The 25,925-nt window shown below is 39.5% G+C and overlaps 1 protein-coding gene across 2 annotated transcripts; it reads left to right on the top strand.

Annotated features, from left to right (window-relative positions):
- The first annotated feature begins 2 nt into the window (after nucleotides 1–2).
- On the top strand, nucleotides 3–19,193 carry CROT (carnitine O-octanoyltransferase). Of its 2 annotated transcripts, none has more exons than XM_036402567.2 (17): nucleotides 3–88; nucleotides 662–870; nucleotides 6,740–6,864; nucleotides 7,894–8,075; nucleotides 8,262–8,386; nucleotides 8,957–9,065; nucleotides 10,503–10,596; nucleotides 10,690–10,815; nucleotides 11,237–11,338; nucleotides 11,967–12,050; nucleotides 12,150–12,257; nucleotides 12,503–12,633; nucleotides 13,899–14,022; nucleotides 15,930–16,008; nucleotides 16,782–16,875; nucleotides 17,105–17,224; nucleotides 18,272–19,193. In XM_036402567.2, the coding sequence occupies exons 2-17, from the start codon at nucleotides 756–758 to the stop codon at nucleotides 18,390–18,392; spliced, it is 1,839 nt and encodes a 612-aa protein (XP_036258460.1). In that variant the 5' UTR covers nucleotides 3–88; nucleotides 662–755; the 3' UTR covers nucleotides 18,393–19,193. The 2 variants fall into 2 exon arrangements, with proteins under 2 accessions (XP_036258460.1, XP_036258467.1); XM_036402574.2 differs by lacking the exon at nucleotides 3–88 and adding an exon at nucleotides 481–560.
- Nucleotides 19,194–25,925: the final 6,732 nt, after the last annotated feature.

Raw genomic sequence — 25,925 nt, forward strand, 5'->3', positions numbered from 1 at the left:
TCCCCTCCCGCCTCCGAGGCCGCCCCGCCCCGCGCGGCTTCCGGACCCGCTGGGAAGTGGGACAGAAGCAAAGGCGGCGGCCGGGGAGGTGGGCTGGGATCCGGGGCCGGTGGTGCTCGCCGGCCTCGTTCCTCGGGGGTGCGCGGGGCAGAGGGGTGGGCTCGGCTTGGCCGTGTCCTTGCGCCCAGACCCCGTCCGCCTGGGGCTCTCCCGGGCTTTCCTCGATGTGGGCCCTGAGCCGCTGTGAACTCCGCTGTGGTGTCGCGGGCCTCGCGCCCGGCTCGGCTCGGCTCGGCTCGGCCCGGCCCGGCCCGGCTCGGGGAGCGCTTGGGCCGGGGCTCGGGCGGGGACCTAGGGAGGGTCTGCGGGCGGGGGAGGTGGGGCCGCCAGCCGGGCTGGGGGGTGATTCCCCTTTCCCAGATATCCCCTAGTGTCGGGCGGGTGTCTCAGGGCTGACTGGCTGCTCCCTGGGAGAGAAAGCGACAGTCTCCGAGCTGGTTAATCGCGACGTGCTGGGGAAAAGCATCAATAGCAGCCTGGCCATCGTTCCCCCCTGCTGTGTGTGTGCGCCTCTCGCGGCTGCAAGCCAGCAAGAAACCCTCAGTCCGTGCTTTGTCGGGGAACCTTTCCTGATATCTGTCTTTTTTCATTTAAATGGCAGGAGGCCGGAGCGAGGGAGAGAACAGTGTGGGGAGATTCGTCATCGAGCGTGGGCTTCGTGAATAGCCTGTTGGGTTGTGCTGCAGATCTGCAACATGGAAAAGCAACTGCTTGAATCCTCAGAGGAGCGAACGTTTCAGTACCAAGATTCTCTGCCTTCCCTGCCAGTACCTCCTCTTGATGAATCTTTGAGTAAATATCTCGATGCAGGTAATGACTTAATGTTGTAATGGTAGTGTGTCATGTGCTGTTGTAAGCAGGCTGATCTGAAGATGTTTGCTAAGCGATTGTAGACACGGCTTGTACTGCAACTGGGGCGTGGGATACAGACAAACTCAGTGTGCCAAAGGATCCCTTTCAGGCTCAAAACTGGAAATGCAGTGCCCAGAGAAACTTGGGTAAAAGTTTCTTATTTATCTCTAATTACCTTTCTTCAAGGGAATTTGGCACTTGGTTAACTTTTTGGTTTGAAAGTGGATTTTTTTTCACTTTTTTTTTTCCTTCTCAACAACAACAACAAAAAAAAGCTGGTCTGGAGAAAGATACTTCACTTAAAAATTTTGGTTTGCATAACTGCTTGTTTATAACTGTGTTTGCTCAGGATCTTTTTAAAAGAACAGTTATTTAAAACTTTTCATACTTAATATTGGTGAGAAAGAACACTTATTAATTATACAGTCATAGGCAAAAGCAGTGGTGAGCATTTTCAGATAATTTACCTTGGATACTTTTTGCCTTGACTTGTTGACTAATCTAAAGAACATCACAGAAAAGTTTTGAAAACAACATCCATGCACGTGTATCTAGTTTTGTTCATAAAGAAGAAATGACTGGTTAATTCTTTATTATGCATTGGGAATGGCAAAAATGCATTATGAAGTATCTTGAGATTATTTTTCTCTATTTCTTCAATAATTTTCAGAACTCTGAGACATGGAGTTTTTTCTGGAACATCTACTTTGTATCTTACCATCTTGCAGGTATTACATAATTGCTAACAAAGTAAGATTTGGAGTTCTCTCCTTAGCAGAAGCATACTACACCATATTTTCCCTTTCCCAAAATAAAATTCCTGAAGCTTACTCTTGAGTTCCTATTTATTTCTGAGTACTGAAAATGGCCTGCTTTGGTGTTCTTTACATAATTGTTTTTTAATGCAGAATATTGAAGTGGTAGGTTTTGAGCAAAAGTGTTGTGTGTGTATGTGTGTCTAAAATAATGCACTGTCTTTTTGCTGTAATGCAGATTAACTAAGGTTGTGCTGCAAGAGTAAAACCTGCAATAACAAAATTGCTGTTTAGTTTTGTAAACCCATCTGTCTCTCCAGGTTAATAAATAACTCTCTCATGGAGTGAGAAGAGCTGACAGTGTATTTGTTTGCCCTGGTTTTCTGATTCTGAACTGTTTTCATAAATAACCTTATCACATACCCCTTTATTTTTCATGCTGAAGTTATTTGCTGCTTACTGTTCCATGCACAAAATCATTCTATAATTTTGATCACTGTTGCTCTTCTTTAGTCTCACTGGCGGTGGAGAAAAGTTAGCCCAGCATTTGCCAGTCTTCCCTTGTACAAATATATTGAAGTCAAAGGGTGCAGGGCACAGTTCTAGACATAGCTCTGTGAATTTCATTGCTTAAGCTTGTCATTTTAGTCTATAAATGTGAGTGGAGGAAAGGAGATGCTTCAGTAGAACAGTTCAGAACCTCCAAATGATTCTTCATAGAGGCTTTAAATTAGTCCTGGGAAACCTTCTTTGATTGGTTGGAGGAGGACTCTGGGCCATTGACATTAGTCAGGGCTTCTGCTGGTAAAGCACTTACCTGTTTAGAGCCAGCTAACTAGAAAAGCTAGACAAAGTATGTGTCAGAATATGCCTCATTTAAGGCTTTACAGTTGCTGCCTTTTAAGGAGTAACCCTGTTTTGAAAGTAAGCCTTGAGCAGAGAAGGTGTCCATTGCCATGTTACTGAGCCTTCCAGCTCAGAGGATGAGAGTCAGAAAAATAGACTCAACATGAAAGTATGAAAACTCAAACTTCCAGCTTCCCAGAAGATTCCTTAACTATGCAACTGAAGGTGTCTTTCATGGGATACTTCTTGTTTGTGGGCAGAGCTGATCCCCCAATCAGAAAGAAAGACAAGATCTGTGGGCTGAAGAAATGCAAGAGAAGTTTCACTGAACTCTGGTGAGAAAGAGGCCAAGTTCTACTCCTTAACAGTGCTGCTTCTACATCCGATTAAATAGTTTTTAAATGGAAAGAAACCCTGTGAGTCATGTAGATTGGGAAGAGTCCATCTGGACCAAATTTCTGCTCAAAGCTGGTCCAACTACAGCATGTTGCTCAGGCCCTGCTTAGCCAGGTTTTGTTTACTTACAAGGGTGGAGACTCTGTTTCATTGTAACCTGTTCTGGTGTTTGATCACCCTCATGGTTGTGGGAGAGGAAAGAAAAACAACAAACTGAAAAAATCAGCCATGACCAAAAAACCCCCAAAACTTCACATTTTCATGTGAGAAATTTTCTGTATTCCACCTTTATTCCATTTTCTCTTATCCTAATTCTTTCCATCTCTGAGAGGAACTTTGCTTTATCCTCACCAGGACATTCCATTCAGTTGAAGAGGGCAGCCAGGTCTTGCCTTTGCATTCTCTTCATAAGGTCAACAAACAGTTCTCAGCCTCATCTCATTGTGCATTCCAGTCCCCTTGCAATCTTAGTCACCCCTTTAAGGTTCAACCAAATAATTCCATGAATTGAGACCAGAAACAAATAATTTTGCTTAGTTTTCATTTTTTATTGAATATTGCTCTGTAATGACTTTATAACCTGAATAACAGAGGGTAATCATCCTCTCTTTCAATAGTATGTGATAATAAGGTCATTTTCTGGGAAGCCTGAGTGTTGGACTACCCTCATTCAGGGGAGGCTTTCAGCTTCAGGGTGGAAACTGTAATCTGCAAAAGGGTAAAGGTGAATGGCTCTGTTGCTGTTATTTCTTTTTTCATTTGTGTTCACAACTGATGGTGTGCAATTCAAGCTGCATCTAGATGTGTAGGCACTATGTGAATGTCCATAGCTGATCATCTGTGGTGGAGGTGTAAGGGGAATGCTGGTACCTTTCCAGTTGTGATGGTGTTGGATTGGAATTTTTGGAGGTTCCAATGCAATTTAAACACAAGTGTTGTATGGTAATACTTGAAAGTAGATGTTCTGTCTTGCTGCCTAAGGTTGTCAGAAGGTGCTTAAAACCACATTTGTAGGTAATATTTGGCCCCTCCTCTCCATGTTTGTCCTGTGCAATAGAAAAAATATCACCAGGACTTGCATTACTGTTGTGGAATACCATAAGGAGACCAGGATGTATCTGAAAATGGATCCTTATCTTTCCCTTTAGGGCAGGTAGTGCAAAATACTGAAAAGCCTTATAAAATTAGGATTAAAATGGAATTATTTTGAAGAGGAGTGAGGATGACTTACCCTTGATGGAAGAGGACCAGCACTGAAGAGATTGTACATGAAAAACTGTGTGGTTCCTGTTGAGATGTGCCCATGAGCGCTGAGGGAGCTGGTCTTTGTCTTTGAAAGATCGTGATTACTGGTGAAGGTTCCTGAGGAAAGAAAGAAAGAAAGCAGATGTTACTGTTGTCCTCAGGAAGGACAAGACTGATTAATCTTACTTTAATTCCTGGGAATCCCTGGCAAATAATCATGAAAACCATTTCTGTGCTTATGAAGTACAAGAAGGTGATTGGGAATGGGCAGCATGGGTTTCTGAAGAGGAAATTTTGCTTGACCAACGTGGTAGCTTTTTATGATGATTTTTTTATGGTGGCTGTCTCGCTGGATAAAGGAAAAAGAGTGGATATTGTTTATACTGATTTTAGTAAGGCTTTTGGCTTATCAAAAGATTTTTTAAAAAATCTTCATAGAGGAACTAATAAAGTATGGACTAGGTACAGGGCAGACAGACAGATGGGCTGGAAACTGTATCATCTGCTGGGCTCAAAGGTCTGTGGTCAGCAACACAGATGCCAGCTGTAGGCCAGTCTCTGATGGTGTACACCAGGGGTCCAGTAATTCTTAATACAGTCATTGGTGGTGATGGGACATGCGTGATGGGACAGACTGTACTGAGTTTGGGAGCTTCCAAAGCTGGAAGAAGTAGCTAATAACACCAGATGGTTGTTATGCCATCAGAGGGAGCTTGATTGGCTGGACTAACAGACTAACAGGAGCCTCATGAAGCTCAACAAACACAGGGAAATGCCAGGTCATCCACCCAGGAGAGAATAACTTGCCACAGCAGCACAAGCTGGGGCGTAGTGCCTGAATGCAGAAAAGCCCCTGGGGTCTGGTGGACATGAAAAGTTGAGCATGAACTAGCATGTGGCCTGGCAGCAAGGCATGTCAGTGGTCTCTGGGGCTCCCTATATAGAAGGAACATTGCCAGCAGGTACAGAGAAGTGATCCTTTCCCTTGGTTCAGTGCTGGGGAGGACATATCTCTAGTTCTGTGTTTGTTTCTGGGCTCCCCGTACAAGCCAGATAGGAACATACTGAAGTGAGCCCAGAGAGGGGCTGTGACAGTGATTAAAGGCTTGGATTATCTGACATATGGGCAGAGACAGAGAAAGCTAGAATTGTTCAGATCTGTGTGATTACTTCTTGTGGAGGAGTAAATAAGATGGAGCCAGACATCATAGTAGTATCCAGTAGTAGTAGTAGTAGTATCCAGTAGCATCCAGTGACAGAATAAGAAGTGATGGGCACAAACTGAAATGCAAGAAATTCCTTTTAAACATAAGACCACTTAATGCAGCAGTGGTCAAGCAGTGAACAGGCAATTGTAGAGTGTTATCCTTGGAGATACTTAAAACCCAACACAATTCTAAGCAACTTGCTGCAACTGACCCTACAGAGATGCAGTGTTGGACAAGATGATCTCTAGATTTATGAAGAAGAGAAAACCAGTGGTTGCAGGCAAGCAGGTGTGATTGCAGCAAGATGGAGTTACAATTTAATACTTAGGTTAACTAAGTGTTTGAGACTTTGCCCTGCTGAAACTTGCCCGTTGCTTGCAAAAGTAAAAGATAGATGAGAGATGATGCAGATACTTGTTCAAATTTTCATAATAGTGTATCTTTCTTTGTTTCTTAGCAGCTATAAGTCAATTACAGGGTTACCAGTAGCTAGGCAAACAAGAAATTAACTAATGATAGTGTCCAGTGGCCTCAAAAATTACTTGGGCCTCATTGTGTAGGCATTGAATCACCAGAAACACACCTCCCACACAACCCTCCATTCTGTTTCCCACTGACTTCACAATCTAAGTATAAATAAGACAGAAAATACATTATACACCAGGTAAGTATAGGAAAAAGATGAGATGTGCCTGTATGAAAAATTACATCAGCAGTGCTCATTACTGACCAGAGATTTTATGGTAAAAAGTCTTTAAGGAGTGTTTAGATTAAAATAATGACTAGTTTTGCAGATGTTTATGGAGGACTTCAATGTATAATGCACATGATCTGAGAGGAATCCAAAAGGATTTAAAAACAGAAAAACTGTCTACCAGTAACTGCATTTGCTATCAATCAAAGGTGGATATAACACAGGGACAGTGAATGAGAGTTGATGGGCAAGTGTCTTGTAGACCATGAATGGACTTGAAAATACAGACAGGTAGCTTGTAGTTGGTGCAGTAGGGTGGCAGACATGTGTGCTCAATGTGTTCATTTACAAACAAAGTTCCAGTAAATTTAATTCCTTGGAAGAACTCCCTAGTATTTACAGATGTAAATATATTTGATTTAGTTATCTGTTAGGTATTTTAGGTTTTCAGCAATTACTTTAGTCTGCTATCATCTGTATTTATTTAAAAGTATGTATTTATGTTTTATCAGAACATACTGATGTATTTACAGACTTTCGAGAGATGTTTAAAAGGTTTTCCCTTCAAATACTTGTTTTAGAAAAATTGATTCTCATTCACTCCCTTGCCTGTGAATATCTGAATCTTGGAATAAATCTTAGTATTCAGTTGTCTTTAAAATAAAAACTTGTTCTTTTTACAGTGAAGCCATTCCTTAATCACGAAGAATATCAAAGAACTGAGGATATAGTTAAAAAATTTGAAAATGGCATTGGAAAAGAGTTGCATCAGAAATTACTGGAAAGAGCTAAAATGAGAAGGAATTGGGTGCGTATTTACATATGTGAGAAATCATAATTCAGTGTAAGAAATCTTAATTCAACTTGTGGAAAGTTGGTTATTCAGAATGTAACTTAAAGAATCATTTCACTTTTTAAAATCTTCAGATCTTCCTTACATCTGCCACTTGACCTGTGGATATGAACTCATTCATATTCACTTACATATGTGTCATTTTTTTTTTTTTCAAAGCTGAGTGGTTAAGAGAGGTCACTAACTGAAATTTTAAATTATTTACCAGATTTTGGATAGTTTATCTGTCAGTCTCTCCTTCTATGACATCTGTCCCTTCTCTCTCCACCCTGGGAAAAAACAACAACAACAACAAAAAAAACAAAAGAAGAAGAAGAAAAAACACCACAAAAAACCCCAAAAAACACCAAAAAAACCCCACCAAAAAAACCCCCAAAAACCAACCACAAAATCCAACAAAACCAACCCTGGAATTCAGAGTTGGTTTCTTTCTTTTTCTTCCCAGAAGGAAATTATGTGGTACCATTTTAAAGTTGTCTTTTAACAGAGAAAGAGATAGAAGGAAGGTCATTACCAAGTGGAATTCACGAGGGCTTTTTAAATCCTAACAAGACACACTCCAGAGTGAGGATTTTCAAATGGTGGCAGAAAATGTGCATTATGAACTGTCTCTCTCAGATCCCTTCTCAACACAAGTCTAGTTTCCTTCTATTCTTCATGGAGTAGCCTGTGATATTCACAGCAGCCACAACTGAAGTCTGCAAGAGTCTAAGATTATGAGTATCAGGGAAGAAATACCATAATTTACAGTTTAATATTCTTAAGCAGCATTGAATTTTATTTCAAGCTTGAAAGCAGAAGAGCTAAATGTGTCATTATCTTGATCAGTTAGTTTTGAACCACTGTCCTGCCTTGTGTTATATGGGACCTACTATTCATAGTATTAAAATAATAAAGTAAAAAGCAGACAGTTGAACAGTCATGTAATTATTAAAGAATTAATGAATAACAATAAGTTCTGATGTTAAACATTTTTCATTTCAGCTGGAGGACTGGTGGCTGAATGTGGCTTATCTTGATCTTCGCATCTCAACACAAATCCACTGCAATATGGGAGGCCCTGGTCCCTATATTGAGCACTACTGGCCACCAAAGGAGGGCACTCAGATCGACAGAGCATGTATAAATATATGGCACACCCTGAAATACTGGGATCTACTACGAGCGTAAGACTTTAAGAAAAAATGACTGATCCTAAATATTGATGTATCCCTCTGCATCCCTTAATTGAATGTGTGTGTTCATGTCCATTGGCATTCATTCTTTGCTGTAATAGCCAGGTTTGTCTTACCTTGATTTAATTCCATCATTTTAATTTCTCTTGTTTAATGTTGCTATGTTTGTTACTACAGAGAGAAGGTTGCCATAGAGAGATCTGGAAATACTGTTCTGGACATGAACCAATTTCGAATGCTCTTCTGCACTTGCAAAATTCCCGGGCTTACCAGAGACTCTCTCAGCAGTTATTTTAAAACTGGTAAACAAATGAAAATTGGGGATTAATACAAGCAAATTATTTTTATTAATATGCTAAAGGAGTGGTCAGTTTAACCATAAATTCTTGCTTTCTTGAGCACTAAATCGGCTACTGGTTGTAGAGTGTTCGTATTATGAAGCAAAGAATGCCCTCATCTACAAATGCCCTTTTTGGTCCAATATTTAGTCCTTATCAAATTCGAGTAAAAGAGAGCTCTGCTTCAAATTTGTGTATAACCAGCCTGATGCCTGTAATAAACATGCCAGCATTAAGAATTGATGAAAGACAAATTCTAAGTATGTGTGGATTCAGCAAGGAACACTTATTTCAGCAGAGGGAGTTCCTGCCTACAAGAGACACAAATAAATGAAATTTGCTGCTAGATAATGACAATTACTTGAAGCAGTTTCTAACAATGAAAGTTATGTGTGACTTCTGTTGGTTTTTAAAATGTCTTCAAGTTTGCAGAATTGAATAAAAAATAGTCTGTAGGACTTGCTTAGTTTTTTTCTGTATCTGTCACTTTATCCCCAAGGTTGGATTTTAATTTATTCCTGTTTTTCATTTCAGAGGCTGAAGGTGAATGTCCATCTCACTTGATAGTCCTGTGTCGAGGTCGAGTATTTGCATTTGATGCTATGCATGAAGGCAGCATGCTGACTCCTCCAGAGATTTTCAGGTTTTCAAAATACTTATTTTAAATGAACTGTCTTATTCAAGCTATATACAAAAGAGGATTTTTTTTTCTATTCCCTTGACCTCAAAGATTTAGGTGTAAGAGAGACTACAGCTTCTCCTTTAGCTGAAAGGTTCAGATTTAAGTAAATCCTTCAATGGATGGCAATTTCTTTCCATGTACTATTGTAATACATCTGTAGAGCATCATACAAAAGGGCTGAAAAAAGATACTTTAGTAGGAAATACCACTTTTTATGGTTTCTTTACATGGCATTAGTAGGATTACAGCTATCATCATTCCTTCCACGTACAATCCATGTTGCAACTTAATCATTATCAAAGTTGAAGCACTCTCATATGTTGAACTCTCCTGTTAGATACAGACATAGTTTCAGCATAAGTCTCTTGTGACTGATTTGGTATCTATATGCATCTCCTTACTAAAAAAGGGTTGTTAATTTTGCCAGGGAATAACTTAATGCAATTGTCAAAGTGCTGCTTATAGTGCACAACAGAAGGCTTATAATTAAAACTGGCAAAAAAGCTGATGGCCAGATTCCTCATGCAAGACCAACTTAATTAGAGAAACTAAAAATCGCTTTTTTAAAATAGTCTGGTAGATTAATACCTAATATTTTAACATATGCATTTCTAATTTTTGTAGCTGTACCTGTTAAGTCAAGCCAGTAACAAAGAAATGAACACTTGGAATACAGACAAAATCCTCTGAATCTATTGTCTATAGGAAGGGCAGGTTGGGTTTGGCTTTATTTTTGTAAGGTCATCATTGGTGTCTTATATTTTTGATACTATGTAACTAGTGATCAGTAGTGATATTTAATAGGCAAGAGTGCTAGAAAAAAGTGCCTGTGATTTATGAAGTTTCTTTAACATGGAGAACAGCATGTGGAAAACTGAATTTTCAAACTAAGATTTACCCCTCTCATAATTGTTCTTCTAAAGGAAGAGGTAGGAAGAGAATTGCTCTTGTATAGTTCAGAATTTACATTCAGGATGTACTGCAGCAAGTGTTCTGCTTGAAGGTTTATCTTGAGGGGAAGGTTTGCCCTGAATGTGATTAGCTGCTGTAGAAGCTGTAAAGCTGCAGTATGGCAGATGTCTGCTGCTCTGAAAAGTCCCAGCCTGCACTGTTGAAGTCTTAAATCTAGTTTTTAATTAAGCATGTAATAATGCTTTAGCACTATGATTGTCTATGTGTTTTTGTACTGGGCTTGTAGGTGCTGAGTTACTGAAACCTGAGCAGGTCTTCAATTGGCCTTAGAATCTAGGGGAGCTGATTCATGCTTCCTGAAAATTCATACTGGCTTGTGAACGTTGAACCAAAATTCCAGCTTTGCAAAAAAGAGACAGAGACACAAGGTGACTTTCACCTTCTCTCCATCTGTTGTTAACTAAAGTTTTTGAAATCTTCTTAAAGGCAACTTAGGGACATACAGGAGAGATGCTACAGTGAACCAGATGGGCCAGGACTGGCAGCCCTAACAAGCAATGAAAGGACCAAATGGGCCGAGGTAGGAATACTTAGCAGCTGGTTCCTTGGGAATAGCATTGTGATCACTGGAAAAACATTATTGCACTTAGCTTTGTCTTTTTATGTCTTCTAGTTACGGGAATACTTGATTCATCTTGATCCAAAGAACTTAACTCTTCTGGAAAAAATTCAGAGAAGTTTGTTTGTGGTTGGCCTGGATGATTGTAGTCCTCATGCAACTCCTGAGGACTACACTGAGGTAGCTAAGAATTTTTGATTCATACCTGATCATCTTTCCATAAAAATTTCTCCTGAATATATACAGAAGTAGCACCTCTTGCTCCTTCAGAACAGTAAAAATGAAGCAAATAAATATGCAAAAATGTGCTTTTTTGCTCCATAGGAACACTTAAATAGTTTTAATTGTTAGGCCATTGGAAGTGAGAATGGCTGAAATCTGCCTTCATAACCTTTTAGCCCTCTGTCCTTCAGGGTCATTAACTTTTTATCAACCTTCTAATTAATAACTTGGCCCTATAATCATGTTTCATCTTGAACTGGATGAAAATGTCATCTGTCAGGGAGGTCTTGCCATCTTGATGTAGTCCAGGTTTAGCTTACAAAGACTGGCAGTGTTCTTGGTGTTTTTTAGACTTCACACTATGTTTCTTCTGCTTTAGCTTACAAGGCTGGGGCTAGCAGGTGATCCCACTGTGCGCTGGGGAGATAAATCCTACAATTCCATATTCTTTTCCAATGGAACCTGTAGTGCATTCTGTGATGTAAGTTAATTTTTTTTCCACCTTCTGAGTATTAATTTACTGAATTTTCCCCTTCAGAGTATTATTTTAGGTGTTACTGTGTTACTCTTTAGTATAGGCTTGTTTACCTGGCACCTGGTCTGGTAAGTTTTCAAAAGCAGTCTGCTTCCTCATGTTCTTTGCTTTCTCATGGTGTTTACTATTACACCATACTTGAATTAGCAACAGGATCTGAAGTCATAATCTTATTTCTGAAAGTATTTAATGACAAGTTCCAAAGGGAAAAAATGCAATACATAAGAAGGTTTTAAATTAACTCTCTATTTGATGCATCCATTTGAACAGCTGTGTTTTTTAAACTATGTTATTTTAAACTCATTGCATGGCCAGAAGGGCTTCCATTTTTCCTTAAATCTGCCTTTTCATGGCAGTAGTATATTGTACCTCCCTGTTCAGCTGCAGAGCAGTTAAAATGGTGGGTGGGCTTAAAATACTTCTGTATTTATTGCAGAACTATAAAAAAAGTCTAACATTGCACAGTAAAGCTGTTGGTCAGCAGGAAAAAGAGCAGGATAGGGAAAAACCAGAAGAGTTTGATCTTCTAACTGTTATACAAAGAAATGTAATATCTTCTCTTATCTGATTCTAGCATTCTCCTTTTGATGCCATGGCTTTAATTACCATGTTATCTTATGCTGATAAGAAGATTATTGAAAATGAGGGAAAATGGAAGGTATCTATCTTTTATAAACTTTCAAGCTTATCAGTTAACGTGTCTTTTCTTATGGATAACATTTTCGGGTTTTGCATCTTTCTGTCTTCATCTTCCCAGGGATCAGATAATGTGAGGGATATTCCAAGGCCAGAGGAACTTGTATTCACAGTGGATTCAAAAATTATGGATGAAATCGGACATACTAAAGAATTGTATTACAAGAAGGTGAAATTTTCTCCTGGTTCTCTCAGTTGTTATTGATACTATTTTTTTCATTCTATTTACATGTTTTTAATTGGTCTTTTTTCATGCTGGAGAACAGTAATGAATATGTTCCTGATGAACTGATGAAATTTAACACCATGGTTAAATTTGTTGCATAGTGATTTATGTTGAGTTTGTTTTATTTACAGTGGACCAAGTTGTGATATTTCTTGACTTCTGTTGTTTTTCCTCCTTTGGCATGACAGGTATCTGACTTGCAGCTGGTGTCTTATGCCTTCACATCCTTTGGCAAAGCATTGATTAGAAAGAGGAAACTTCATCCTGATACATTTGTGCAGCTTGCCCTTCAGCTTGCTTATTACAAATGCCATGGACGGTAAGAAAATACAGCTCAGGAATAAAAAACGAGTTTCTTGAGTAGGGGTGTGCAATGGCTTTGCAATGCCAGTATGTAATTTGCCATGGGGATGTAAGAATGAATAACTAAGGGATTTTTACAGTAACAGTTGCATGGAGCCATACTTGCCTCAGAAGAATTGTTCTTGTGCCCATAGGGATAGTACATACACATATTATGGAGTGGGTGGTAGAACACAGCCTGTGAAAACTTGAACTTGGGCCATACAAAGGAAACACTTGGGCCAACATGAAATGCACAGTGGGTCAGGATTCTCTAATGTAGAAGAGAGTTTTATCTGTAGCATGTGACAGCCACCAGTAAAATGTTTAGTCTTCTAAGCCTGTAAAAGGCCTCACAAACTTCAGTGTCTCACTTTCTTCAGCAATATTGGGTGTGAAGGTTTGGGCAGAATAATAGAGATGAAGATAGTAGTGACCCTTCAAGTGCTGCCTCTGCATTTTTGGATGTGACATTTAATTTTGTATTATTGATTAAAGGTGTCATTCTTCTTGTTATTGGTGTTATTCCCAAATTCTGTTTGGCTTGTGTAAGTCATTACTGACCAGCAGAATATTGCTTGCTTCAGAAGGAGGAGGTTCTCATCATAGGAGTGTGATGTTTTGTCACTGGTGAGATGTAGCTCATCATGACAAAGGTTGGTTTGCTGAACATCGGGACATTAATTTTCTGACTAAAATAGCCTTGGTCTGTTGTAAACATGCAAGTATATTTCATGTAGGTTGTATATTAAGTGGTAGAACTGTAGTAGAGCTGGAGTTGCTCCATGTAAAAGCTGGATGGCTGTCAGTATGCAGCAGAGAAGGTTCTGACCTTTCCCTCTAAATGTTTTGGAACACACTGCTTATTTCAAATGTGTCTCTTAATTTATGAGGGTTTAGTTGGTGTAGGTGGAAGTACATGGTGAAACTGAAGCTTGTGTAATGTCAGCTGTTTTGGCTAGAGGCTAGTAGATCTGTAGTCTGCAGAAAATACCCATGGCAATGCAGTCTTTTCAAGGTATGAGTAAAGTACTGCTACTTTTTTCAGTCATCTGTCCCATAAAAGCACATAGAGTTGCTTTGTGGCTCTTTCAGAAACATAACTTAAAGAAAATTAGTGGGTTTCTGGTACTTGTAACTGAGCTTGATGTGCAAGATCTTTTGCAGGATTTCTTTAGCCCTTGAGACAGCAAATAGTTTTGTTAAGTTAATGAGACACTCTTCCCTAATTTTTGTTCTTAGTCCGGGCTGCTGTTACGAAACTGCCATGACCAGGCGATTCTATCATGGCCGCACAGAGACCATAAGATCATGTACTGTGGAAACAGTGGAATGGTGCAAGTCCATGCTGGATCCTTCGGAGAGTGTAAATACTGAAATCCTACTTTAATTACTCTGTATTTAGAAGGCCTGTCATCTGAACCACTTCAAACTCATTTTTCCATTGTCTCACTGATGGGAATTGGTGGAATGGGTTGTCTCGGTGATGGGAATTTGCCTTTCCAGGGGGACAGATTTTAAATGTTGCTGATTCTGGTCATTGTTACTGAGATGTGCTGTCATGTGTGGGCTTGCTTGGTTTTGTGTCCTATTTAGCTTTTGGTTTCAAGAATGTAACTGTCTCAAATTACATTCACATTGATTAATTTCACACCTCACCAAGTTCCTGAGTTGGAGCCAAAGTATTGTGCTGTGCAGTTGTTCTATTTTAATTTTCAAGTGAAATCAGGAAATGTTTATCTAATAGTTGCATCTGAGAGCAAGATTGAAGGGTGTTTCTGTCCTAGTGGTAACAGGGCTGTGTTCCAGAGTTTGTCTCTGAGTAGCTGAACCAGAGACCTTTTCTTTTCCCAGCAGCTACCCTCTGGTGCTTGGCTGGCAAAGCAGGTCATGCCTTGCTTGCCAAGCAAGAGCTGTACTAAAGCTCTTTCTGTTGCCCTCACTGTACATTTCTCAGTGCCTGAGAAATTAAGCAAGGAGAAGGTTTTTGACAAAGGACAACACATCTTTAGAAAAATCAAAAGTTCTGTGTTATTAATGAATCTAAAAAACATAGAGGAAGACAGCTGTCAGAAAGCATGTGTGATTAATAATTTTGGCCTTAAAGATCACATTTTCCTGGTCTTCACTGGCTTCTTTTGGCATGTACAGCAGTTTAAAACCCAGTTTTCTGGCCATCTTCCAAATCTGCTTTCCTTTTCCAAATATGGATTTCTATTATTTCCCTGCTCCTCAGTTACCTTCTAACCAATTACCAGGCTTCTGTGGTTACTACTACTGCTAGTGTGTAACTTTCTATGTACACTAACTGTAGCCTTTTTTTTCTTTGTAACATTAAATAGCAACTCCAAATAGCTCCCTATTGTTGTTTTGTTTGTTTGTTTGTTTGTTTTATACTTAATACTACTTTTTTAAAATACTTTTTTTAATACTAACTCCTGGAGCTTAAAAAGCCCTGTTCAATAGTATTGAAATGAACGTGTTTAAAAGTCTGCTTTTATGTAATTTTTATTACCTTAAGGTCAGATGCTTTGAAATAATCCTTTTGTCTTACATTTTCTTTTGCCCCTTGTCATCTTGATAGCTTGATTTTTATCCAAATCAAGTGACTTTTGTCCGTGTTTCACATTTTCTGCTGCAGCCTCTTGTGTGATGAATAAAAGGATAAATAGTCCTTCTTAAGAGTCAAAGAGCTATCAAGATCTAAGGTCTTGGAAGTCAAGATCTTGGACTGTTTCTCAAGGCCTTCTTTACAAAAGCCATGTTATTTGTATCCTCTCTGATTTTAATATATGAGTTTTAATATAAACTTGAAAAAACCATAAAGTTGGGCAGAATTGGCAATCAGCAGAGAAAATCTGGGAATGCACCTAGTAGGAGCTAATGTCCTTCTGAATAAATGGAACTGTAGAAGGTTTTTGGGTTTGATCACTCTAGTTCATACTGCTTCCTTTCCATTGTTTCAGATTATTTGGGAAAGAGCATGAGGTTTGGAATATTGTTCAGTTCAAAAGTGATCTGAGTAAGAGAGCAGAGATACTGAAAACAAAGGAGCACATTTTCCTGAAAAGGGAATTTGGGTTTGGGAGAAAGGGTTTGGGACGGGTTCTTATGTACCTTTCAAGTTCATCCATTTTCTTCTATCTAAAATTGTCAGGAACTATGAAAGGGGAAAACCTACTGGTCTGTGATTGCTGATGTGTTACTCATTTGGATTGATTTTTCTTTTTCTTTTCTTTTTTTTTTTTATTTGAATCCTGCCCTACTTTCCAGAATTATCAACGGCTACAACTGATGCATAAGGCATTTGCAAAGCACAATAAACTGAGGAAAGAATGTGAAAATGGAAGAGGTACTCTGGGATCAAAATTATTGGGTCTTTTTCATGTGGGTGAAAAGGGAATGTCATTGTGTGCTACTACATTTTCTCTCTATCCTTATTTTCAACCTGAATAAAAACTACCACTTAACATTTTATCCTTGAATTTTGGGGAGAAGAACTAAAACCTGTTCCTTGCACCCATCCTTGTATCCCAAAAATATGTTCACTTGGAATGTTTATTCAGTTTTTCTGCCCAGCTAATCATTACTTTGGAGTACCTTCCAGTCAAATATGTGCTTGGCTGAAAAGTGAAAAAGGAGAGATTAGGGTGAGATTCTAACCCACCTGTGTTAGTGCTGTACACTATTCTGTGAATGAGAAAGAGTTGCTGGGAAATGAACCTGATGAACTTCACACTCTCTCCAGCCTTCTTGGTGTGTTATCACAGTTCAGAGCAGTAGTGGCCCTGAAAGCCTTTCCACTGTGTTGGCATAATTGCCCAAGGGCTGCTTCCACTGTGAGGAGCTCTTCCTCCTTGTCTGAAGTGGGAGTTTCCTTGGGTTTTGTTTTCCACAGGGACTGTGCTGCATCTCTGTTACTGAAGTCATTTGCTTTTGAGCTCAAGTTGAAGTTATTGAAGACCTCTTAGATCAAATGTGGGGAATGTTTTTGATGCTACAATATGATGCTGTTGTTTATCTGTCCTTCAGCTGCTATTTGAGCTCCCAGCTATCCAGACCAGAAGAAGCAGAAAGACTGGGAATGCTGCTGTTAATGATTCAGTATTTGCATGTATTTGACAGGCTTTGATCGTCATCTTCTGGGTCTCCTGCTGATAGCACAGGAGCAAGGACTGCCAGTGCCAGACCTGTATGGGGATAAGGCCTTCACAGCCAGGTAATTCATATTCTTGTCCATGGAAAGTTGTATCCCATAAGGCCTTCACAGCCAGGTAATTCATATTCTTGTCCATGGAAAGTTGTATCCCTGGATACCAAGGCCTTTGCTACACTGGCCTTGTGTGTGCTGATGTCTTGATCTCTGCAACAAAATAACTGTTTTGTAAAACACACTTTGTTTTAAATGACTTTCAACAGTGCTGCTTTTGTTTTGTGTTGTTTCACAGTGGAGGAGGTGGGAATTTTGTCCTTTCAACTAGTCTGACTGGCTACACTAGGTTTAGTGGCTCTGCAGTCCCTATGGTACAACATGGCTATGGTTTTTTTTATTCAATTAGAGATGACAGGTAAGGATATAATTTCATTTTGAATATGGCTCTGCATTTGTCACAGAGGAAAAGGCAGCTAACAGCTAGAATGAGGAAAGGAAAATACTGAAGAAATACGGCTGAATGTGTCAGAAGGGATTGAGAAGTGAGGTACATGAGAATAGAGACATTGGCATTCTGGGAAAGCACATGTGGGAGGAGGAATGAGTGGTGGAGGGCAAGTGAGAACCAAGATATGACAATAAGCAGAAATAAAGAGTAGGGAAGATGAGAGAAGGGAGCAACAAAAGGACTTTAAAATAGGTTTACTTTAAAATAGGCTATCATTTTAGGATCATTTTGTAACATGTGAAGGTGTTTTTTGGCTGAAGAGCAGATAAGAGGACAGGTGAGCATACTGCCCATTATTCTTGGCAGTGACATCTTGAGGGGCTAAAACATTTGGCTTCACTTCTCCAAAATCATACTATTTGAAAAGATCAAACTCTGGCTTAACTGGTCTTATGTACAAAAATTGCTCCTTTTTTAATGAAATATAAAACTAATTTGGTTTGAATGTGTAGAGATAAATTGCTAGTTTAGGTGTAATTCAAATGATTTCTTCCTAAAGCTAGGCAGGGGTTGTGTGCCCATTCAGATCAGTTTGAGAATACAAGCCATTAATACTTTGATCTATGGCTCTCTTTAAATAAATAGAACTAGATCAAGGTATACCTTTTATTAGATAAATAGGAAAGAAGTACCTAAAACTAAGTTAAACTAATTGCAGAAAAAGAAGAAATATAATTCACAGCATTTTCAAATATAAGCAGAAAAGTTGTGTCACAGTTGTGTATGTAGTAACAGGTATTTAAATCAAAGTATCTGATTTCAAGATCTGTCAACATTGTTGCTTACTGAAGGCACTAAGGATCTGAGTCCTCTTAGTGTTGAGACAGTATGTTTATATGACAATTTTTAATTCAGATTTATGTCAATAGTTCCACATTTCAGGAGAATTTGTGTAACTTTATCCTAGACCTTGACAATTAAGCATGGTGACTTCACTGTTTTCTATATTGCTAGGATCATTAGTACCTGCTCTTCTTGGAAATCCTGTCCAGAGACTGATGCAGAAGTGCTGTGCAGAACTCTGTTCCAGTGCTTCCATGATGTGCTGCAGCTAACACTTACAGCTCAGCTGTAACCTTGACAATGGTGTAAGAGGCTTTGCAAGCTCACAAGTTGTATGTAGTACTTAAAAACAAAATGCTACTCAAAGAGTATTCTTAAATTCAAGACATTTAATGATCTGTTTTTGTGAGATTTACTGTGGTAACAGTACCCATTTAAGAATAATGTAGCCATTTGCAACAGCAATGCAAGCAGTAGTACCTTATCTGTTTAGAACTATGCAATATTAAAATATGCCACAACAATGCAAACATACTTAGGGATGGGATGTTGTAGTGGAAAATTGATGGGAGACCTGTATTTATGACCTTAGTAGTCACATGTAGAATAGTTTGGAGTCTACTGATAGTGTTTATGACAGTTGAGCACTTAACTGTGTACTTAAAAGTAACCACACTATCCTGTTTTGTGATTATGCTTCCTATTCAGAGTGGTTAATGAAACAGAATGTTTCCATCAGGTTATGTGGTATTTTATAAGTCACCTTTCATTTTTTGCTATCAGGATTATACCAAATAAATGTTGTATCCATGAATGGGGATGTTCCCACTACATTTGTAGTATGAGAGCACTACAGTTTGAAGTATTTTGAAAAAAGAATCACTCGATAATAAAGACAGAAAGCAGCATGAGTTTCAGATTATTCAGTTTTTGTTCTCTAGGGAACTGTGAATATCTGTTGCTTTCCACTAATAATGCACAATAAAAGTAAGCACTGAATACAGTTTGATACGGTTCTCAGGATTTTAATACTTGATTTCTCTGAGCAACTTTGTATTTTCCTGTTATAGAAATAAAATTTTCCAAAAATCAACCTTGTCTTAATTTATGGCTAGACTATTTAACATAGTGTAGCAACATTGTGAGAGAAAGATGATCTTGGTGACAGATGAATTTGAAACAGAGATTCTAAAGTACCCATTGTTTTTTCTCTAGCTTTTAAAGTTTCAGAGAGATCAAATACTATTATTTATTTTACAGAAACAACTCCATTTTCAGCTAACATGGAACCAGTCTCTTTGCCCTCTGGCAGCTCTGTTGCACATATTTTGTCCACAGTAGCAAGAGCACTTCCCTTTTGATTTCCTCACTCAATGCCTGACACTTCTCTGCAGTCCAGGGTGTGTCACACTGTGTCTTGTTGCCTCAAAAAATGCAAAAAATGGTCTCCTCATTTCAGCCTTTGTTTTCCTTGCCTTTACTGACCTACCTGTACATCTTATCTCAATTACATCTGACAACCATTCAGTGTTTAATAGTTTGAGATTTTCTGAAACTCACATAGAGAAAGAATCCATTGCTGTTCTGCAATACTTAAAATAGCCCAGCCTCTTTCTCAGAGGTAAATGACCTTCTGAAATCTCATGGGCAGTGAAGCCTGTGTCTTTATGATGCTGTGATTTCTGTGAGATAGATTAGGATTTTGGATCGAGCTATGCGTGATTATTTTTATTCTTTATTCTCAACTGGGTTAGTAAACTTGGTTGCAGTTGTGATAAAGACAGTTTGCTTTGAACATTCATTCAAAACAGCCTGAAATCTGATGAAGGGTGTAATTTTGCATTTATTTGCATTTATTTTTCATACACCTACTCCTGCCTTTCTGAGAATTTCTGGGAACATAGAAATCCTGGCAGAAATACAGAAAAAGGACAAATTTTTCAGAAAGTGAATCATTGAGAAAATGGCATTCAATCACCACCATAACCAGAATTTCCTGTTCAGCTGACACAGTCTGAGCCTTGCCTAGAGAAACTAAAGGCAGAAGAGTATTCAGGGAGGACAAATTTAAATTCTGTGAGTTGTTAAAGCTGCTTGTTATGTGCTGTGGATGCACGAATTCATGAATGTGGTAATAATTTCCTTGTTGGGTAAAGCATTTCATCTCCAGTGCCTCTGCCCTCAAAGCCTCCCTGTTTTTGTGCCCATCTCCATGAGCACAGATGCTCTGTGCTGCAGAGCTGATCTCAGTGCCTTTCAGTTTGGCAAGTCAGTGAGGATTGTTCAGGACTGCTTTGCACTCTTTAACTTGAGGAACTATGAATTTTGTGCTGGTGGAAGAGGGTTGGGTTCTTAAAGCAAATGTACTCATTTATTAGTTATGGGTTTCTAGGAAACTATTTATGGAATTGTACCAAACCCATATGTATTGAAACATCCTTATCAGTCTTTATCTAAAAGACTGAACCTGCTGTGTTGCTACACTTCAGCAGCTGGTACTGCCCACTCTGATGCATTTCATATCCCACTTTGAGCATTGACCAAAGAAGAGTAGGTGCCTTTTTCAGTCCAGAGCTGCTGCTGATTCTCTTGCTCTACAACCTTGCACTCTGAGCCACAGCAATCTTGTCTGCTTTTTGGAAGGTGGAGAGCTGGTGAGTTGTTATGATGCATGTGTGACTTTTACTGTCTTTATCTGACAGTTCCTGACAGTCTGCACAATGGAAAAACCAAAAGGTGAATTAAAAACTACTACAGCAGCTGTTGCCACCTGTGGTGCCTCTAGTCTGTTATCTGTGATAGAACAATGACAGAGGTGGTGCTTCTATGGCCTTGGAGGTGAAAAACTTTATCCTGATGACTAGTTCAGGTTCCTGTTTGTACATCTGGGATGAGGGACAGGAGACAGCACTCACTGTATTTCACTTGCCTCAGCAATCAGGTCAAACAGACTTTTCCAGGGTCACAGCCTGGCCCTTCTTTTCTGCTGCAAGCAGATCTTAGTTGATAAGTTTTAGAAATTGTCCTAAACAAATTGGCCTGGCTCATTTGACAAGTCGTGCACTTTCTGGCTCACTTTTAGCAACATGGAAAATTGCTCCAAGTTCAGTCCCACTCATTGCAACCCAAATCCCAAATAATTGAAATTTAATCCACCAAAGAGTTCCATATAATCAAATAACATGCTGGATAATTTTGTATTTCAGTTTTAAGCACTAAGAAAGGACGTACTTGATATACACACTTAACACCCACTCAGAACCTCAGTTTACAGGTGTTTATGTTCATTTTTAAAAAGAGTATTTCGATAAATTTTTAAAGAAGCATTCTGTATGATGCTTGCAAACTTTGTCCAGATATAAGCTAATTTTTTTTCCTGATTCAAAGTAACAACAATGCAAGTGTTTTCCATGGCTGCTGAAGCAGTCTGTGTCTGGGAGCAGATACCCATCAGCAGAAAAACAATTTTATGGCTATTTTTAGACATAATCAAATGGATAACTGCAGTAGAAGTGTGTCTACATCCTGTTGAGAGCATAGTCATGACATTTGTGGATATGCTGCTATTAAATATATCCAATTAGACTGAATTACAGCATTGAAGTGGAGACAGCACACATTTTAGCTATGAGAGTTTATTTCCCATTGGTCTTGTGTAAGCTGTCCTGAGGATAATGCCATGGGGCTGTCACTGCTCTGGGATACACTGAACCAGCCCACATCACCTGCAAAGGCTTTTGGAACTGCAGGGTAAACATACATCCTACATTGTCAAAAGCAGCCAGTGATTTGGAGCTTGCCCATAAAGAAATTATCTTTCACAAGGTATATTCTCAGAATTTTTTGCAAATCAGGAGTTTTTCCAAACTCCTAAAGTAGAAATTCCAAACCCAGTGCCATTTAAAATGCCTAAAGGAGAACCACTGTTCATTCCTAAAAACATAGAGACACATTTTCCTGGCTCATACAGCAGTTTGGCATCTCATCCCTATTCATTTTATATCTTTGAAAATCTTCCTGTTTTGCACAGAAGAAAAATAGTAGAAGTTCTCAGAAATTATTAATTTTTAAAGCTAGGTACTTGGTCACAATTGAAAACTAGAGGAAGCTCATGCCTTAATTTTCTTAATGCTCCCAAATATTAAGAGAATTTACTTTCAGCTAGTTAATATCAACAGCAACTCCTATAATAGCAGCAGTTGGTTTAGCCTTGGTCAGGAATCTAGCAAATCAAAACTCAATATGTAAAGCATCTCAGAAATCAGTTTTGCAAAGTATATTCATTAAGCACTAAATTCACTACAGCTCATAATTTAGTTTCAAAGTGCTCATTTTGTGGGAGAAGAAATTTAAAATTATCCACTGGATATGTGAATGTATCACTAGATATGTCTAGAAAACCAGTCAGTATGTGGGACTGAAGCTCAATTCTTTCTCACTTTCTGTCACATGTGTCAGACTTGTGCACTGTGGAATCCCACTGCCTTCACAGAAGCTCCCCATAGTGTCTGTAACCCTCTGAATTGTTGCTCATGGATTGTACCAGGAGATGCTTGAATCATTAGAGAACTGTATGACAAACTTTGCTGCTCATAAAGAAGGCATGAAATTCATTTACTCTTTTTTAACTGTGTCATTTCTGCTCTGCCTTTCGATGAGTGTAGTTTATTTTTACCCCTGGTGTGTGAAGATGGCATTTCTCAATAGGCAGTATTCCAGGAAGAACCTCAGTTTTGAAAATGTAGATTGCTACCTAGAGCTAAAAATAGATGCTTGAGACCTGTTTTCCTTCAAGTTTGCTTGATATACTGAGAGTAAAACATTTTGCTGAATTGCTATGGAAAGACATGTTTTAAATATTGCCAGAAACTGATGATTTGCAAATAATTGTTTTGATTAATATAGTCTGCCAAAACCAGACATTCAGGTCATCGCTTAACAGTCATGTAACTCTTCTTACAAATACTGTCCAAGGGAGTTGGCATGAGATAATAATCAGCTGTAAACAATGTGGCTGTGCAATAACTTGGACATATTTCAGTGCATTAGAATGCACTCAACAAGGTTACTAATTTGGCAAAACTTTGTGAATAATTAGAGACAGTGTTATGAATTTTTCTCTTGGTTACCCTATCATGTAAAGGAGAATATGTTTCCTTTTTTTTTTAACACATATTCTTTTAAAAATAAACCTTTCTAACTTCTTATTTTAATGTATGACAGAACACCTGTAAGCTTGTGAATCACCAGCCCTTACTGTAAATGTGAAAAACAGCTTGGGAGCAAACATGACTCAACCTCAAACTCAGTAAGAAGAAGGAAAAGCCAAGAAGCTCTAAATATGGGAGCTAACCTCCAAAAATTTAACTCTACCCATGCAGTTAGTAAATCCTTTTTTCCACATCACTACTTCTACATAAGTAGAATAAATGCTTAGACCATCTACAAATGAGAAACACAACAGACTAAGTACCACAGAATCACAGAATAAATAAGTTTGGAAAAGACCTCTGAGGTGCTTGAGTTCAACTGTGAGATCAGCATTGCCATTTTCACCACTAAACCATGCCTCAGTCTCACATCTGCGTTTGTTTTGGACACTTTCAGGGGTGGTGACTCAACCACTACCCTTAGAAGCCTGTTCCAATGATCAACAACCATCTCAGTGAAGAAATGTTTCCTAACATCCAGTCTAGTGGCCTTCTGGGATGGGGGGTTACATCAGTGGATGAGGGAAGGGCTGCAGATGTTATTTATTTGAACTCCTGAAGCCTTTGAGACACTTCTCCCCCCAAACATTCTTCTCTCTAAATTGGAAAGACATGGATTTGATGAGAGGATAAGTGGATAAGAAATGGATTGGATGGATGCATCCAAGAGGGCAGTGGTCAAGGGTCAGAGTTCTTTCGGGAGTCGGAGGCCAGTGGTGCCCCTCAGAGGTCTGTATTTGTACCAGTGTCATTTAATATCTTTGTAAATGAGCTCAACAAGCTTGCAGTGGTGCAGCAAGCTGAGTGGTGCAGCTGACATGCCTGAAGGACAGGATGCCATTCAGAGGGACCTGGACAAGCTCGAGAAGTGGCCCATGGGAATCTCATGGGGTTCAACAAGACCAAGTGCAAGGTGCTGCATTTGGGCTGGGGTAACCCCCAGTATCCATCCAGGCTGGGGATGAAGGGATTGAGAGCAGCCCTGCCCAGAGGGACCTGGGGGTGCTGGTGGATGGGAGGCTGAACGTGACCCAGCCATGGGCACTCACAGCCCAGAGAGCCAAACGTGTCCTGGGCTGCACCAAGAGCAGCCTGGGCAGCAGGACAGGGAGGTTTTGTCCCTCTGCTCTGCTCTGGGGACAGAGACCCCACCTGGAACACGGCACCCAGCTCTGGGGTGCAGCACAGGAAGGACAGGGACCTGTTGGGGTCCAGAGCAGGGCCACTGAGATGGTCAGAGGGCTGGGGAGCCTCTCCTGTGAGGAAAGGGGGAGAGAATTGGGTTTGTGCAGCCTGGAAGGGATGGCTTAGGGGTGACCTAACTGCAGCTTTCCAGTTCCTGAAGAAAACATTCATGAAAGATGGAGAGGGACTTTTTACAAGAGCATGTAGTGACAGGATGAGAGTGCTTCAAACTGAAGAAAAGTAGGTTTAGATTAGATATTAGGAAAAGATTCTGTGAGGATGGTGAGGCACTGAACATGTTGCCCAGAGAAGCTGTGGATGCCCCATCCCTGGAGGTATTTAAGGCCAGGTTGGATGGGACTCTGAGCAATTCCTTGGAATGAAAGGTGTCCCTGCCAATGGCAGAGTGGTTGGAGCTGGATAATCTTTATGGTCCCTTCAATCCAAACCATTCTATAATTCTATGATTCTGATTCTTTACCCCTCCTGCGGCAACTTGAGGTCATTTTCCTCTTGTCCTCTCACTTGTTACCTGGGAGGAAAGGCTGATTCCTACCTCACTAAAAATCCTTTCAGGATTTTCCTTTGAAACAGCTTCCCAGGCTCCTGCTTCTCTTCCTGACTGAGAGGGAAGGAATGAAAATCAGAACAAGAAATTGCAGGGCATGGTCAGCTACACTGTCACATTTTCACCCTTGTTACTATGGTTTTTTTACACTGTCACATTTTCAGCCTCTTACATTTTCATCCTTGTTACTGATGGTTCCTATACAGTGTTTTTTCATCTTAAGCCCACAGACAACTGTAAAGTGGGAGAAAGAGAGGTAGAAGTGAGGTGCTCTGAAAGGGAACAAACTGAATAAAAAAATGACGAGAAAGGAAAACAGAGTGCTGGGGAAGACGAGGGAACTCAGATGCAGGTTTGGGACAGGCATGAGGGAACCAGTACTTTTAAAATGCTTAGTATGCTCTGCATGCTACAAACTCTGAGGACACAAATGAATAACTCATGTTTTCAAATTTCAGCTTCATATTTGCTATATCACCACTTTGTCATAATATTATAACAAGGTAGACTTTGACTTGTTTGAGGAGTATATTCTTGATCCATCACCAATGCCCCTATTAAGCAACACAGTTTAGTACAACATAAAAACCAAAAAATGCCACAGAACCCAGTTTTCCTGTGATTTACAGTTCCTTCTGATTTTTTTCCCATGTCCAGCAGGCATCTTCATCTGAATCATTGCTGTTACAGCAATAATTTGCACAATGGCTAAAAGCAGAGTAGTCAGCTGCTAGCCACAGATCAACAACAAAACATCCCAGTCTCAGGAACAGCTACATTTTGGGCAATTATTGCCAATCTGGAAACTGTAGCCTGGAAATGAATGAAACCATTTTTTGGTTTATTTGAAGACTAAACAGGA

Source organism: Molothrus ater, chromosome 1, assembly GCF_012460135.2.
Source record: "Molothrus ater isolate BHLD 08-10-18 breed brown headed cowbird chromosome 1, BPBGC_Mater_1.1, whole genome shotgun sequence".
Taxonomy (NCBI): domain Eukaryota; kingdom Metazoa; phylum Chordata; class Aves; order Passeriformes; family Icteridae; genus Molothrus; species Molothrus ater.

What these genes read in the sequence shown, in the direction of transcription:
- CROT (XM_036402567.2), top strand. Translation starts at nt 756, where the DNA reads ATGGAAAAGCAACTGCTTGAATCCTCAGAGGAGCGAACGTTTCAGTAC. An exon ending in AAAGGACCAAATGGGCCGAG is followed by an intron (nt 10,597 to 10,689) that starts GTAGGAATACTT and finishes TATGTCTTCTAG; the next exon opens with TTACGGGAATACTTGATTCA. An exon ending in AAGAATTGTATTACAAGAAG is followed by an intron (nt 12,258 to 12,502) that starts GTGAAATTTTCT and finishes TTGGCATGACAG; the next exon opens with GTATCTGACTTGCAGCTGGT.